Source organism: Otolemur garnettii, unplaced genomic scaffold (assembly GCF_000181295.1).
Source record: "Otolemur garnettii isolate 467f Iridium unplaced genomic scaffold, OtoGar3 scaffold00097, whole genome shotgun sequence".
Lineage (NCBI taxonomy): Eukaryota > Metazoa > Chordata > Mammalia > Primates > Galagidae > Otolemur > Otolemur garnettii.
The window spans coordinates 3,438,339-3,454,804 of NW_003852492.1; the positions used below are offsets into that span (position 1 = coordinate 3,438,339).

At 47.0% G+C, this 16,466-nt stretch overlaps 1 protein-coding gene across 2 annotated transcripts in view; it reads right to left on the bottom strand.

Annotated features, from left to right (window-relative positions):
* The window catches only part of NFRKB (nuclear factor related to kappaB binding protein), a 33,222-nt gene that overhangs the window by 13,960 nt on the left and 2,796 nt on the right, over positions 1 to 16,466 (bottom strand). The window contains exons 2-16 of one of the 2 annotated variants that reach the window (XM_023516777.1): positions 15,730 to 15,901; positions 13,094 to 13,295; positions 11,001 to 11,128; positions 9,778 to 9,952; positions 9,086 to 9,187; positions 8,377 to 8,450; positions 7,502 to 7,586; positions 6,955 to 7,135; positions 6,608 to 6,716; positions 6,282 to 6,408; positions 5,977 to 6,042; positions 2,806 to 2,885; positions 2,652 to 2,698; positions 1,425 to 1,485; positions 546 to 720 (exon numbers count right to left, since the gene is read on the bottom strand). In XM_023516777.1, the coding sequence (XP_023372545.1) occupies positions 546 to 720; positions 1,425 to 1,485; positions 2,652 to 2,698; positions 2,806 to 2,885; positions 5,977 to 6,042; positions 6,282 to 6,408; positions 6,608 to 6,716; positions 6,955 to 7,135; positions 7,502 to 7,586; positions 8,377 to 8,450; positions 9,086 to 9,187; positions 9,778 to 9,952; positions 11,001 to 11,128; positions 13,094 to 13,295; positions 15,730 to 15,864 (1,747 nt within the window). In that variant the 5' untranslated portion in view covers positions 15,865 to 15,901. Of the gene's footprint in view, positions 1 to 545; positions 721 to 1,424; positions 1,486 to 2,651; positions 2,699 to 2,805; positions 2,886 to 5,976; positions 6,043 to 6,281; positions 6,409 to 6,607; positions 6,717 to 6,954; positions 7,136 to 7,501; positions 7,587 to 8,376; positions 8,451 to 9,085; positions 9,188 to 9,777; positions 9,953 to 11,000; positions 11,129 to 13,093; positions 13,296 to 15,729; positions 15,941 to 16,466 lie in introns of those variants that run through there. The other variant, XM_003795901.2, reaches the window with a different exon arrangement.

The window sequence follows — 16,466 nt, forward strand, 5'->3', positions numbered from 1 at the left end:
ACAGGGTCTCACTCTGTAACCCAGGCTGGAGTACAGTGGAAGAATCAGTTCACTGGAGCCTTGAACTCCTGGACTTGAGCAATCCTCCCACCTCAGCCTCTCAAATACCTAGGACTAACTATTGGCCACCACACGTGGCTAAGTTTTTAAATTTGTGTAGAGAAGGGGCCTCACTATATTGGCCAGACTAGTCACAAACTCCTGGTCTCAAGTGCCTTAGCCTCTCTAAGTACTGGGATTACAGCCCTGAGCCACCTGTGCCTTGCCGAGGAAATAGTTTTAAAGGAATCATAGCCTGGAGGAAGCAAATTCCTACACTTAACTATTTAAGCTGGCCTGTGAGCAAGTCCTAAATGATCATAAATGTGAACCTCCACTTCAGGAAGAAACACTGATTTCTGGCACCAGTCTGAGGTTAGATTCCCTTTTATCTCCCAAACACCAAAGCCTTCCTGGGGCAGAGGGGAGACAGAGTTCAGAGTTGACTAGAGAAAAGCTTTGGGGTGAAGAAAGGGATCCCCTGATAATAAACACAGGCCACATACCCAGAGACAGAATGGTGACGTAGGCAGGGCGGTCGGAGCGCAGCAGGGAGTGTTCCCGGGCCTTGTTGAGGGACGTCTCCTTGTCAAACACGCCCTTCACGGGCCCCACCACAGACTCAAAGCCGTGCATGCGGAAAGTGAACGCCTTATGGGGCTGGCTGTACCTGTACCGTTCCTACCAAGAGAAAACAGAGGAGCGGCTCCTAAGACAGAATTAACGCGGTTGTCTCTAGGGCTCTGTTATGATAAGGGGATCCATGTGCAGAGACTGAAACGGAAAGGAAACACGTGATCCCACTGGAAATATTGAGCCAACCACCGTAGGGAATGGATGGTCCTCAGAGTCAGTCACTGAGCAATGGAACAAAGATACAAATACAAATGCATTGTGCCACCTGGAAAGAAAAAGCAGAGTGCTTCTCATTCCCTTTCCTTACCCTGTTTTCAACCTCAACAAGCAATCCCAACCAACAAAGCATCGAAGGTGAAGGATATGAATTTCCTCTAAAAATGTGGTCTCAAGGAGAGTGAGGCTCACAGCTTCTCTCTGTACAGTTCAGAGGCAGTTTTATTTATTTATTTATTTATTTATTTTGAGATAGAGCCTCACTATGTTGCCCTTGGTAGAGTGCTGTGGTGCCACAGCTCACAGCAACCTCAAACTCTTGGGCTTAAGTGATTCTCCTGCCTCAGCCTCCCAAGCAGCTGGGAATATAGGTGCCCGCCACAACACCCGGCTATTTTTTGCAGTTGTCATTGTTGTTCACATGGCCCACACTGGGTTTGAACCCGCCAGCCTGGATGCGGCCAGAGCCCTACCCATGGAGCTACGGGCTGCCACAGAGGCAGAGATTACAATGACTTCCAGCTATTTCTTACCTGCTCCTGGAAAACCCGTTTCTCCTCCCCTGTGCTGGGCCGTACCACATAGTCAGTTCTTCTGGAACATAAAGAATTTTATGGTAACTCTAGGGGCTAATGTGGGTCACAGACTCTATCACTCCTTTTCCAGAACCATTCCCTCTGCAACAGTGAAAAATGTACACCTACTAAGTATCAAGTTCTTACAAAGGAGAAAAGTCTTGGTAGCTCCTACCGAGTGACTCCTGTTGGTATTCCCAAAGTTACTTGGTTCTTAAAAATCCAGAAAGGTAGTGGGCATAGTGGCTCATGCCTATAATCCTAGCATTAAGGAGAGCAAGGTAGGAGGACTGCCTGAGGCCAGGAGTTCAAGGCTAGCCTGGACCAACACAGCAATACTTCCATCTCCACAAAAACTTTTAAAACTTAGCCAAGGTGTGGTGATGTGCACCTGTAGTCCCAGCTACTCAGGAGGCTGAGATAGGAACATCACTGGAGCCCAGGAGTTTGAGATTGCAGTGAACTATGACACCACTGCACCGTAGTCTGGGCAATAGAGCAAGATCTCATCTCAAAAGGAAAACAGAAAGAATTGGGTAGGTGGGAAAGAGGCTGACATTTTTACCTACCATTTTCAGCACTGCTGCTAAGTAAGTGTACTCTAAGCACAATAAAAAAATTCAGCCTCAAGGAACAGGAAAAGCACCCAGAAGTTGATTCTATACCCCTGTGACATGAAACAACAGTTCTGCCACACGGAAGGTGGGCCTCTGTGTGGGTATTTGGACATCTGATCTCAGAGCCACGCCAGGCTAGAAACAGTAACAGGAAAGCAGCTGATATGAAGAGCTTGGGAACAGGAGAGAAGGGATCTGAACTCTGGCCAGTGCACTGCCACTAATCTTCAGCAAGTCACTTAAACTCATGCCTCAGTTTCTTCACTGGTAACACGAGAAAGGTGAACTAACAGGAACCAGGGAAGGGTGTCCCCCTACAAGGCAGACCGTATGCCCCTTGGAGGCTCTGCTGCACAGTCCTGGCCGCTGTCAGGAAGCCCTTCCACAGCGAGCCCCTCTTACAAAAGGAGTGTGCAGCCCTCCTCGGTGTGCTGAATGGAGCAGGCAGGAATCAGCTGACTCCTGGGATCTACAGCTCTCACACACACAGAGCCATCAGCAAAACCATGGCAGTGCCTTACACTGGGATGTCAGGGCACACCACCCACCATGAGAGTGTCATACTCACACCCGAGGGACAGGTGTTGTGGCATCTGAGCTGTCTTCGTTTTCTGGCTGCAGAAAAGGAAAATATTAACAGGTAAATGGACTAAAGGATTCTGGCAAACTTAAAGGTCCTGGAAACTGAATGAGAAAGAGCCAATACTCTTAAAAAAGCATACCTTACAGAAGGCCTGGTCTTTGGTCTCTAGCCACAGCTGGAAGAGGGCAGCTAATTCCTTTTCATTATCTTGGGATTGCCCTATCAGAGGAACAAAACAACAAAAAACAAATGATCTAAGGTATTGCCAAGAATCCCACTTTCTCCACACTTGACATGTCTATCAGGAGAGACCCCACCAGGAGCTGTGGGAGTGATCCCTCCCCCCTCTGCTACCCTCCCCTTCACAGTACAAGTCTGCCCAGGCCACCGCTCCCGGGGCCACCTAATTAAATCATTTTCAGTAGGCGCTTGCTGAGTAGCCACCGCGTGGTAGGCACTGCCTGTAAAGCTGGGGGTTTTCAGTGAACTCAGTCTCTGCCCCCATGGGGTTTATAACCAAGTGGCGAGAGAACAGATACTGAATTAAATCAAATTCAAATGGTAGCAGGTGGCCAGGCATAGTGGCTCAGATCTGTACTCCCAGCACTCTAGGAGGCTGAGGCTACTGAACTGTTTGAGCTCAGGAGTTCAAGACCAGCCTGAGCAATAGGGAGACTCCATCTCTATTAAAAACAGAAAAACTGAGACAAGAGGGTTACTTGAGCGTTAAGAGCTTGAGGTTGCTGTGAGCTATGCCATGCCATGCCACTCTACTCAGGGTGACAGAGTGAGACTCTGTCTCAAAAAAAAAAAAGGCATCACAAAGGGTATTACGATAGCATACACCAGGATCCCGTTCCTGCAGGGGAGACAAGGCTTCTGGCCAGGGAGGGCACAAAGGCATTAAAGAACTGACAGAGCAGTTTGCTTTTCCTTGAGGCAGGAAAAAGCTCTCCTTCCCCTGGCCTGCCCAGAAAGAGACAGACACAGTCCCCAGCCTGTCCCCGCCACTCTCACATCACTGCTTAGACTCCGACTGCAGCACTCGTCTCCTGAGCAGGCTGGCGGCCACCAGACCAGCACCAGCCAGGTCTGCTGGTGTACAGAAGGTGTGTCCATCTCTTCAGACAATGTTCACAAGGATACTCATCTTTATTTTCTTTTTTTTTTTTTTTTTTGAAACAGAGCCTCAAGCTGTCCCCCTGGGTAGAGTGCCATGGCATTACAGCTCACAGCAACCTCCAACTCCTGGGCTCAAGCGAGTCTCCTGCCTCCGCCTCCCAAGTAGCTGGGACCACAGGCGCCCGCCACAACGCCCGGCTATTTTTTGGTTGCAGCCATCATTGTTGTTTGGCGGGTCCGGGCTGGGGATTCGAACCCGCCACCTTAGGTGTACGTGGCTGGCGCCTTAGCCGGTTGAGCTATAGGCGCCGAGCCCTTTATTTTCACTAATGTACAAAACCACCAATACCACCAGCCACAGAGAGCTCTGAGCAGCAGCAGAGCTGAGCAGTTCCAACAGGAAACATCCAACCCACAAGCTTAAAACACTTTCTGGCCCTAGAGAGAAAGTTTATCCCCACCATGGCTACTCCAGCCGCTAGCCCATCAAAGCCAGGAAGCAGTGTGCAGTCAGCCGTCACCAGGCACCTCAGCTCACATTTAACCCTCATTACTTCTCTAAGGAATCTCTCACTTAAAAACTCACAATCTCTTCCCCATTCAGCAATCTTTAGGTCTTTATCTTACTTAACCTTTTATGAATGACAGGGGAACAACTGCTCCCCACTTCTTAAGCCCTGGTCCCATGGCTTCCAAGACTCAACGTTCCAGGGCTTTCCTCCCGTCCACAGGCACCTCCCGTCCACACACTCTCCACTGAGCTCCTCTGCCACAGAGTTGCCCAAGGCTCACTTCTTGGCCCTCCTCCCTTTACACTCCCCCTACACACATCCTTTACTATGCACTGGCCAACAGCTCTCCACCCCGTCTCTGGTCTGAATTCTAAACCCACACTTCCTACTGTCTATTCAACAACTTCACTTCAGTACCTCCAAGGCAGCTCCAATCCAGCACGTCCAACACCAACCTGCACCCTCCCTGAGTCCAGTCTTCCACAGCTGCCTACTCAGCAAATCCACCTCCCTCCAGCAGCTACTGATCCAGAAGATGCCGGGCGCTGCTCGCCCTGCACTCCCCATAGCCAATTTACAGCCACTGCAACTCTCAAATCTGTCCATTCTCTCCGCCAGGTCCGATTCCCCCACACACAGGCGGGTGAGAACCCTCCCCAGCACCTGACAGGTGCTGCTTTCTCCACCTGGAGTACTCCCCCCCAACCTGGTGCTAGGGTCATTGACCTCTGCTCAAACACCACTTCCTTGGGAGGCCCTGCCCAACTCTCCAGACTATTCCTAATGAACTCCACATTTCTGGCACTTCAAGAAAGGATCAGTTTGTTACTTAATCCGACTGAGTTTTGGTTCCCCAAACAAATCTTTAGCCAGAGGAGGGAAGCACGCTGATTTGGGAATCCCTTGATTCCCCTGCACCTAACAGGGTCCCTGACGCGTGGAAGCAAATACACAGGGTGAAGGAGGGAGGGTGACACTGCTTTCACGGCCCGCTCGCCAGAGTGAATCCTTACAGACCACGTCAGAGTCCCAGTGGGAGACCAATTCTAAATGTCCCTCCTGTGACAGTGTCCAGGTGACTGACACCAGGTTATTTCAGTCACGTTATGACACTACATTCAGTGGGGCTTTGTAAATTTAAAACACAAATAAGCTGTCTGTTCTTTAGAAAGGGCTTATTTGGAGCTGCCCAAGATCTTGTTGCACGTCATCCTCAACAGCAAAGCCTATCTTTAGGAAATGAAAACAACTATATCACAAATTAATCCAAAATCATTGGGATTAAGATTAAGATAAATGCTGATGCTACTGCAAAATGTCCCCGCAGTCTGAAACATAACTTTTACCTGACAACAGTCCAACTGGGGAAAGGGGGAAACCCTCACCTTTATTAAAAGTACAAAAGAGGGGCAGCGCCCGTGGCTCAAGGAGTAGCACGCTGGCCCCATATGCCAGAGGTGGTGGGTTCAAACCCGGCCCCAGCCAAAAACCACCACCACAACAACAAAAACAAAAAAGAGTACAGAAGAGGTCTTTAAGGATTCCTCCAAGGCTAATTCCTGGCTTCTTTTTGCCAATATGCTGGGCTGCACTGACTGGAAGGCAGAAGCAGCTAAGAGAAGAAAATGAAGGAACAGAAAACCTACTATTAGGGGCGGGTGATATGGATTACTCACCAAGCAATTTCCACTGCTGGGTCTTCTCTTTGAATTCAACAAATGGAGAGAAACTGGAAGGAACAGCTGCAAGAAATGGAGCACAAAACAAACCACACAAGTCAGAAGGGTGCTGAACTCGGAACAAATACCCGGCATCCCTGAGCTCGGAGACAGCCTCCAAGCGTTCCATGGTGTGTCAGGAAGCTGGGACCTCCGAGGCAGAAAGGCATCAAGGATCAGACGAGCAAAGCTACAGTTTACTATTAGAATTAATTAGACAAGGAGGAGAGAAAACACTAACCCCACAAAAAAGAGCACCTCACCTCGGCTCTCTCCGGCAAGATACTGCAGGGCTGGGGACACCAGCTCGGCCCAGCTCGGGGCCGCAGAGAACCAGCTATTGAGGGAGCTGGCTGGAGACGACTGCCAGTCCAGAACGCGCTCCTCCAGCTGAGGGGAAGGAAAGGCAGGGCCCCGTTAGCTTTTTCTTCTGCACCAGCAATTCCACAAACATGCCAGGGCAAGCTGGAATAAGCATATTTGTCTAGTGTTTGCCCAAGTTACAAAACTACACAGTGTCAGGAGAAACCCAGAGTTCTGCTCCTTAAGCTATAGATGAGTAAAGATTTTTGACAGTGTATAAACTTACCAGAGGAAGGCTAGCCTGACTCTCTAGCAGCAAGATCTCTAACAGAAGGGAGAAGAAGCTGGAAGATATTTCATTGATTCCAAGGCAAGGCTTGAGGTCTTCAAGGGGCCTAATGAGGGAAGAAAAATATAAGATCCAAAAGGCCAAGAAACACATCCCTATTGGTTCAGGCCCTCAAGCCTCTTAGCAGTCCTAAAAGAGCTCAAGAAAGCAGCATCCCACACACTTTCCCACGGGATCCCTGGACTCGGAGCTTACAGATCGACACATTCACAACAAGCCCAGGGGGCGGGTGTAACCCTGAGCATCCGCAGGGTGACAGGCGCTCATCCCCGCGGCTCACTTACTCCTCCTTGACAGCAGAAGCAGCCAGTGGAGACGGGGCCTGGGACAGGGAGGCGGCCCCTTCAGTGCTGCTCAGGGGCTCACTCAGGTCCTCTGCCTCTGATTTGATCATTTTTATTTTCTTCTTCTTCTTTTCCTCTTTTTCCTTAACCTTTTTTTTAAGGACAGCCAAGTCATATAGGGCTGGGAACAAAAGTAACACACATAACAGAATTGTACTCCCTGCATGTTGAAGTTAAGAGGGTCTTATCTGCATGTTCTTTTCCCAAGGCCCTAGTCAAAGACAGGAAAGTCTCGGGAATATGACATTTAGATTTTAAAATTCAAACTCAGTGATTTGCAGCTTAATTTTAATATCTACAAAGAGCCAATGATCTATCATACTGATTTTAAATGTATATCCCACCTCTAATTCCACAAGCAGCAATAACAAAACAGAGGTTATCTGCAGGAAGGAGCTATGACTTCATCTGCTTCTGCCACAGGCACGGCCCGTGCAACTTAACATCCGTCAGGTGAAGCCTACCTAGCAACACCCACGTCGCTTACCTGCTAGAGATCCCTTCCTGCCAGCGTTCACGCGAGTCATGATGTCACTGAGGGTCAGGTCCTCTGTCAAAAGGTCGGGGTGATCCTAGACATGATATTCAGAGACCTGGTTGTGGAGGCTCCCCAAAGAAGCAGAAACTGATGGCAACTTTGCCAATTTACCTAACAGCTATAATTAGGTGTTAAATACACTTGAGGAAATCATGTTGAATTAAAAACATACAGAGATGAAAACTACTCTTCTCCATATGGTACACAGAAGCCCGTTTCAACCTCTCCACTGCACAGCACGTACAGTTACAAAGCTCTTCCGGGGCCCTTCTCTCATGTGCTCCACAGCTCAAAGTGGTATATTTTACAAACTCTGAACATGAGGTTCAGAGCAGCTAAGGGACCTGCCAAGTACCACAGGACCCGGAAAAGACAGAACTTGGCACCGACTACCAATGTGGGACTCGTCCCAGGTCATCGCTCTGCCTTAGGACTCTTTTGTTGGAAAAAGATATCATTTTTTCTCCACTAAACTCTCAGCTTCCTTGACTTGGTAAAGTGGGAAGAGCACCGGGTCTGACCACGTGCTGACTGCGGGGCTGAGGATAAGCTCCCAAACCTCCCTGAGCTAGTAAGGTGGAGACAACACGCCCCGCGCTGGATGGTGCCATGAAGACTGAAGCTGCCGAGAGGCTGAGCGCCTCACGACGTCAAAGCACAAGCTTCTCTCGCTGTGAGCTGACGCCCGCTCGCTGGCTGCTCCTGTCCCAGCCACGGCCAGGCGGAAGCAAGCACGCAGAGGGAGTGACGACAGCCCTTCCTCAGGACAGCCAGCCAGGGACAGGGACAGAAACCGCAGACGCCACACCCCCTCCCAGTCTTACTGGTTGGTGTTTCCGCTTCTCATGGTGCTTCTTTAGCATTATCTTCAGGTCACTGTCGCCCAGTTCTATTTTATCTGAGAGAAATGAACCAAACCACACGCACCAGGTCACTCACTACCACAATGCTCCAATGTGCATCTTTTTGGTCACTTGTGACATTCAAAAGTAAAATAAAAGTTTTATGAAATAAAATAAAAGTTTCCCTACTGACTCCTGTGAACTATAAGGGCCAAAAATCTTGAAAGGGACACAGGATCCACACTTTCGCTTTCTGGGACCTTAGCAAATGGCTTCAGTTCCTCAGCTGGTCCTAAAACACACTGACACTTCTTAACATTCTTGGATTCCCATTCCAAACAAAAATTTTTTTCCAATTTCACAGACGTTCTGAAGCATTACTACAGCTAAGGTTAGCCTTCTTGTTCCATTACTGAACTGTCCCCTAGCATGCTATTTTAATATTCTGGTTTCTTCAGTAAAAAATACTGCCTGATCTGCTGAGGAAAATTTTCAAAACAAAGAAAAGAAGGCAGGCCTACCCCCAGATGTAAAAAAGTGGAATAGTACAAAAACTTCTCCAAACTGCGTAGTTCTAAGGAGCTCTGCCTTGTTTTCCCGGCAGGGAGATCTAGTCCCACCTCCCTCTAAAGGAGCTCTCAGATCTATGTTGTTACTTCCCAGGATGGCGGGAGATAAGCTCAGTTCTCACCTGCAGTTTTCATATCCGTAGTTGAAAGCGTGGGCACCACCCTCAGGGGCACCGCAGGACTAGGAGAACGCGCTGGAGAGCTTGGAAGCCATGAGCTGAGATCTTCAAAAGAAAATTTTTCTTGTAAATCCAACGTGGCTGTGGACTCCAATAGGGGAGATTGGGTAAGTGGCCATTTGGATTCAAAAGGCTAAGCCAACAACGTGGAGGTCAGGGTTCCACATTCCTTTCTGACCCTTCCCCAGACGTGCTGGAGGAGACTTAGGTCATATAAATGGCTCTTCCAGGAAGAGAGACGTCAACAGAGTGATGGGGTCGCATTGCAGCAGGCCAACAGTCACTACTACTCTCCTGTAAGGGGAAAAGCAGTTCTCTCAAGTGGCACAGTGGGACCGGTCAGGCCTACTGTGGGGACAGCCCTGTCATGCAGGGATTTGTCCATAAGTTCTTACCTAAACTCAAATGCCATGCGACCAAAAGGGTAAAAGGGCACCTAGTCACTCCCACCTAACAGCAATGTCTCAGCGACCCAAAGACCAAGGGCTTCTGAGTCCCACTGCCCACCCCCCAACAAGAAAACTTAGAGGGCTTCTTTGCTGAGGAGATAATGGCTACCACTGGCTCCAGCCGGACAGACAAGTAGCTGGTGTAAATCTAGGACCCAGCTATCCCAAGGACCCGAGGACACTCACCCTCTTCATCAGATGACAGCGCGGTGTCACCACACTCCTCCTTCACTTCCCTCAAGACCTTCAAGTAACGCTGCTGGGTCCGCCACTCCCGCTCCTCAGGGGTACGAGACGGTGAAGGGCGCTTCTGCCGGAAGGAAAGGGCCGGGCCACTCTGCCGGGCCATCTCCAAGAGATCCTACACAGACATCAGGCAGAGTACGTCATAATGTAGACCTTCTTAAGGAAACAATGGGCAGTCTGTATTCTTTTCAATTCCTTTCCTCCAGATCACAATGAAAGATGCACATATGATTATGTCCAAATAAAAAGAACATATATTGATTATCACATGGCAAAAACTCCCAAATCTGAGTGTTGAATTGCTTTACCAAGAATGAACACTAATACAAGATACCCACGTATTTCTATACCAAAGCTTAAAGAACTACTGAACTACTTCAGGTCAAAACATTGTGCCTCTAAGAATTATTCAGCTGGTCCAGACCAACGGGCCAGCGGGCCACACGCCCAGCACCACGCTCAGGGGCCTGAATGCTCCCGTGCCAACTTAAAGCATCAGGGCTTCCCTTACTAACCATGATGGGGCTCAGCACCTATAGTTCAAGCAGCTTGGGTGCCAGCCACATACACCAGAGCTGGTGGGTTCGAGCCCAGCCAGGGCCTGCCAAACAACAATGACAATTACAACCAAAAAATAGCCGGATATTGTGGTGGGCACCTGTAGTCCCAGCTACTTGGAAGGCTGAGGCAAAAGAATTGCTTATGCCCAAGAGTTTGAGGTTGTTGTGAGCTGTGATGCCACAGCACTCTACAGAGGGTGACATAGTGAGACTCTGTCTCAAAATAAATAAATAAATAAAAATAACCACGATGGATCTGAAGTCACTTGGCCTGTGCGCTCGCATGCCAACTCCAGAGCATCACGGCTTTCCTTCACAACCACGATGAATCTGAAATCCACTCGCTTTTTTTTTTTTTTGGTAAATATTAAAGCTACTTTATTTCATCAATTTCAAGAAGCACTTCTTTGTCATATTTTAACACCTGTGAAATCAGGATACATCTTAAAAATGATCCTGAGACAGGATGACAGGCTAATCGTGTGCACATTAACTGCACTTTTTTTTTGGTGGCATCTCTTATATTTTGCATTTCTGCCTCTTCTCCAACTCACGACAGCTTAGTTCACTGCCCAGGGTTACCAAGTTTCCAGCAGCACTTACACTCCGGGAAGCAAGAATCTGCTTCAGCAGCCGATGGAAATACTGCTGCTGGGAGCTGAGGTAGCGCTTGTACTGTGACTTGAAGCAGAGCTGCCGATACTTGACCACCTCAGGGTTAAAGTGTCCATCTGAAAAAAACAAAGGTACAACTTCACATACATCAGTCAACAAACGTTACATGAGTATTTGAAATGTGGCAAAGTCTGCACCACAGAACTTAAGAGAGAACTCAGGAAAGAAAACCAAAAGTAAAAGAATGCTGAAAAGCAGTGACAGCTCACTGCTCAAGGCCAGTAACATAGGAACCACAGTACTGCAACTGTCTTATCAACACCAGAACTGAAACACAGTACCGGTCCCAGTGAAATATGCAGAAATTCCCACCCTGACATTCCTTGTTTGTATCCTTACCTGACGGCTACCATATCGGCTACCACATCCTTTCCATAGACAGGTGCCAGCGGGAGACAGTGCTGAGGCCCTTACAGAACCCTCTACAGACCAGCCAGCTTCCTCACTTCTGCTCTACCAGAAGAGATAGGGAAATGGATCTCTGCCAATCATGGAAGGGAATCCCTCTGCATTAATAACCCATCACAGGAAGAAATGCCCACTTCCACCCCGCAGGACAGGAACAGATCTGAAATTTGCCCTCAGCAGCTGCCGAGTGTCCAGTGTAACAGAACTCAGGGAGACGTGCTGCCCTTTTGGGACTTGCTGCCAAAGCAAAGTCACCCCAGCAAGGACAGAAAAAGGCTTTCTTTGCTTGTATCCACTGGACTGAGAGCAAACTGTGACGAAAGAGTGGTCCCAAACTCTTTGTAACCCCTAATATAATACCTAATTCAGGACAGAATCACCAGAAGCAAAATCCAGTGAGTAAAACAAACTTTTTGGGAAATGAGTTTATCACATCATCCCGAAGTATCACTCTACGAGAGACTGCTTAAGAATCATTAAAATTGTTTCTTAATTATAAAGGAAAAAAGGCTTAAGAGGTCTGGCAGACACCACTGACCCAGAGACCAAACACAGCAGGTGATGGGTGCATTCCCCATATTCTTGCCAAAAGTGTTTAGCCCAAATCTAACCTTGAGGAAACATGAAAACAAATTCTCAGAAAGAATGTTTAACAATTCAAGTGTCCTGGGCTCATCAAAAATATCTGCGTATGAAAGATAACAACAAAAGGTCAGAGGGCCCCAGATTCAAAAAGCTAAAGAGACAGAAGCCCAAGGCCATGTGTGATCCCTGAGAGATCTTGTTTAAACAACAAGAAAGGACACCTCAGGAACAAGGGAGGAAATCTGGACATGGAATAGTCTACATCATTTCCTCAATGAAAATTTCTTAGATGAGATTAACAGAGTCAATTATGTGGGAGAAAGTCCTTAAAATACATGTGCATGCTTAAGTGCTTGGTGGTGAAGTATCATGATTTCTGCAGCCAAAAAAAAAGTGCATGTGTGTATATGTATATATATATATATACGCACACATATATATGTAATAAAGCAAATGGCAAGCTGTTTTTAAAAATTTTTACAGATTACGGGCAGTGCCTGAGGCTCAGTGAGTAGGACACCAGCCCCATATACCGAGGGTGGCAGGTTCAAACCTGGCCCTGACCAAACCACAACAAAAAAATAGCTGGGCATTATGGCGGGTGCCTGTAGTCCCAGCTACTCAGGAGGCTGAGGCAAGAGAATCACCTAAGCCCAAGAGCTGGAGGTTGCTGTGAGCTGTGACACCATGGCACTCTACTGAGGGTGACAAAATGAGACTACCTCTTTAAAAAAAAAATTTTATACATTAGTTATAATGGTTACCTCTGGGATGCTGGAAATATTTTGTTTCTTGAACTGGGTGGTAGTTACACAGCTGAACAGGTTACACAGTTCTTATTAAGTATTTTCTATATAAGTCAATACATTACTACTTTTTTTTAAATGGCCTAGGCAGCAAAGTGTTACTCAAAACTGCTCTCTGTTGGCTCAGTATGTATACATGGAAATAGAATAAAATGATGAAAGAAATATCATGTAAGTGAATGCCCTCCTCCCCCTCTCAAATAAGAACGCTGAGCCACAGACCTCGAAAAAGCTTCTGGGCGATGTGCAGAGGGTTTCCGAAGCGGAAGTTCTCTCCACTGAACAGGGCCAGGATGAGCTCATTCTGCTGCTCCAGGCCGTCTTCAGGAAAGTGAGGCAGGAACTGCTGGAGGTGTTGACGCTGAGAGTCACTTAGCACTTCCTGCCAGGTGGAGAGACTGACGACATCAAAGAATATCTCAGGCTAGGAGAAAAGGAAAAATGAGTAAGAGAAAAACGCGTTTTTAAGGCTCAGCATCTTTAAGTCCATTCACATTCGCTGGGCAACTACCACTATCTTCCAAGTTTTTAAGTTTTTTAAACAAACTAAATTTTCACTAAATTTCCAAAGATACTCAATTCTCCAAACTTACTGGTTACTAAAGACTAATATAGAGCACAGTCTTGTACCCAACAGTAAATAACAATCCAGAGGAAAATGATCACAGCGGAGAGAATCCCATTTGGAAACCTTCTCTGCCAACAAGGTGGACGTCTGAATTCAGCTTAAACTGAGTGGCAGGGAAAGGTTAACACAGGAAGAAAGAAATTCTTTCCACCTCAATTCGAGGTTGCCTGCTAAGAGTGGAGGAGGATGGAGTTCCATTTCCAACTCACTGGTTAATAACCTGGGCAGCTTCCATGTTCCAAGTACCAAGCTAGACTGGCATGTACGCTGTCCAAGTGGGGAACAATTAAACACGCAAAGTGGCATAAGAAGTGCCATGTGTATAAAGGCACATCACATCCCACACTTGGGATGTCAGACAACACCCACTAGACAAAGTGACATGGAACACAGAAGAGGAAGCTGGGCACAGGGGCTGATGCGTGCAACCACAAAGTGTTACAACCCCAGCCAAGAGTTCGAAACCAGCCTAGGAAACATAACAAGACTTCATTTCTCTAAAAAAAAAAAAAAAAAAAAAATAGCCAGGCATAGGGGCAGGTGGCTGCAGTCCCAGGTGCTCCGGATGCTGAGGTGGGAGGATCGCTTGTGCCTAGGAGTCTGACACTGTAGTGAGCCAGAGGGAAGAGATGGGAAGGGATAGGCAGGGGGCACAAATGGTTTGCATTTCATATTATATGTGGTACATTTCACTTTGGTTTTCTTTAAAGAAGAGTTTAGCAACATTTGGCTAGTCCAAGGACAGGGAGGGAGGAAGGTAGCAGACAGTGGAGAGAGGAAAGACGTGTAGATGTGTTAGGTAGAGCCACTGAAGGGTTCGAGCAGGAGACGACCCAGAGATCAGACCATCTACACCAGGTGCCTTCGCACGAACGTACCAGAAGCACCTCAGACACAACGTCCAAGACCTTCCCCTGCACACCTACCTTTGCACATCATTTCATTCTAAGCATCTAACTCGGCGTCTGGCATAGAGTAGGTATTTAATAAAGCCAGCATCTGTGGACTAACAACATAAAAAGACAGGCACACTGGTGGCTTTCATGTTATCTACAATGTCTGACATACGATGAAAGAAGAATGTGAAACAACTATGACTAAACAAAGTTAATCTCAAACTGGGTGCAGCAATGAATGTTTGCTATATTATACACGATACGCATCTCTATGTTCAAAACATGGCAAAACAAAATACATAATTAAATGTTTCCCATGCATAGTGGTTTGCACATAATGAACACTTAATAAATGGCAATCATCTTAATAAAGAGGATGACTTCACATCCTGCCTAGGAAAGTGGCCAAGAGCATGCTGACAACCCATCCGGGGCTGTACTACTATCTAACCAGTACTAGTATTAACTGCTATTTATGCTGACAACCTATCCGGGGCTGTACTACTATCTAACCAGTACTACTATTAACTATATTTACCTATGGACAGAGGAATTATGTTTAGATTCTGTTTAATGATTCACAACACAGCATCCATTTTCATGTAACACAAATGTAATCTCGCTTTAAAATATGCAGCTTTTTTTAATTGATAAAAATCATGAGTTCAAAATAAAGCTTAAAGAAAAGGTACAGGGGTGGAGAGTCTGTGGTCTTGGGGCCACAAGTGGCTTTCTGGATCCTTGTACATGGCCCTTTGACCACATCCAAATTTAACAGAACAAACTCGTTTTATTTTTCAATGCCAGGATAGAGTGCCATGACTCGCTCACAGCAACCTCAAACTCCTGAGTTCAAGTAATCCTGCCTCAGCCTCCTGAGTACCTGGGACTACAGGTGCCCGCAATACCTAGGTAGTTTTTCTAACTTTAGTAGAGATGGGGTCTTGCTTTTGCTCAAGTTGATCTTGAATTCCTGAGCTCCAGGGATCCTCCAGCCTCAGCCTTCAGGAGTTACCAGGATTAGAGGTGTCTGAGCCACTACACCCAGTCCCTTTTAATAAAAGAGATCTGCTCTGGGAAGTTTGGTTTCGGTTGAGGTGCTACACTTGGGGATCCGAAAGCCCACGTGTAGCCTTGAGGCTTTAGAACAGTAGTTCTCAAGCTTCCTAATGCCGCTACCCTTTAATACAGTTCCTCATGTTGTGGTGACCCCCAACCATAAACTTATTTTTGTTGCTAGGGTTGCAGCATTAGGAAGATTGAAAACCACTGCTTTAGAGTATCTGTTAGAGAGAAGCTGAGAGAGGAAAAGATTGCCTGGTGTGACCACTTACGTCCTCCAGAAGGTCCTCAGGCAGACTAACCCTGGTGCCCCCCAGGAGGCAGTCCTCCATGATCCTCGAGCCGTGGCCATCTCCACAGGGACCAAGTTCCAGGGGATCTGTCAGCATGTGGTCTAAGGAATCCATCGTTTATTCCACAGTTCCTCTAGACAAGTACATCCATCTGGAGAATAAAGGCAGAAATCTCAGGGACCTCCCTGATGCTAACCCTAACAACATCAGGCCCCGTCTACTGAAAATAACTACAGCAGCTCTTCTCCCTCCTCCTAGCATTTCGTTCCCACTGGAATTTTCAAGTCTTATCTAATAGGGCTCTTTTCTAAGAATGCTTCTACAGTAAATCTTAAATTCATAAATCTCTTCTACTTTCACTCTATAGATGAGAAAATGACCCTCAGACAATAAATGATAAACAGATCACAGCCCATAATTCAGACTCCGCAGACCAATAATCTCTCTACTACAACATAACCTCTTTAACAACTGTTAGTTTTTAGCAATTAGTTCTTTCTTGTCCTTTCACAAAAAGAAAAAGTTCACTGAAAAGACACACACTAAATTTCAGACACTAATAGTAACAGTTATGCATGAGGGCCTATCAAATCTCATTTAATTCCTGCAACTGTGCAAGGCAAGGTTATTACATCCGTTCTACAGATTTTAGAACTAAAGTCAGATTAAAAAAACTTCACCGGCTCGGCGCCTATAGCTCAACCGGCTAAGGCGCC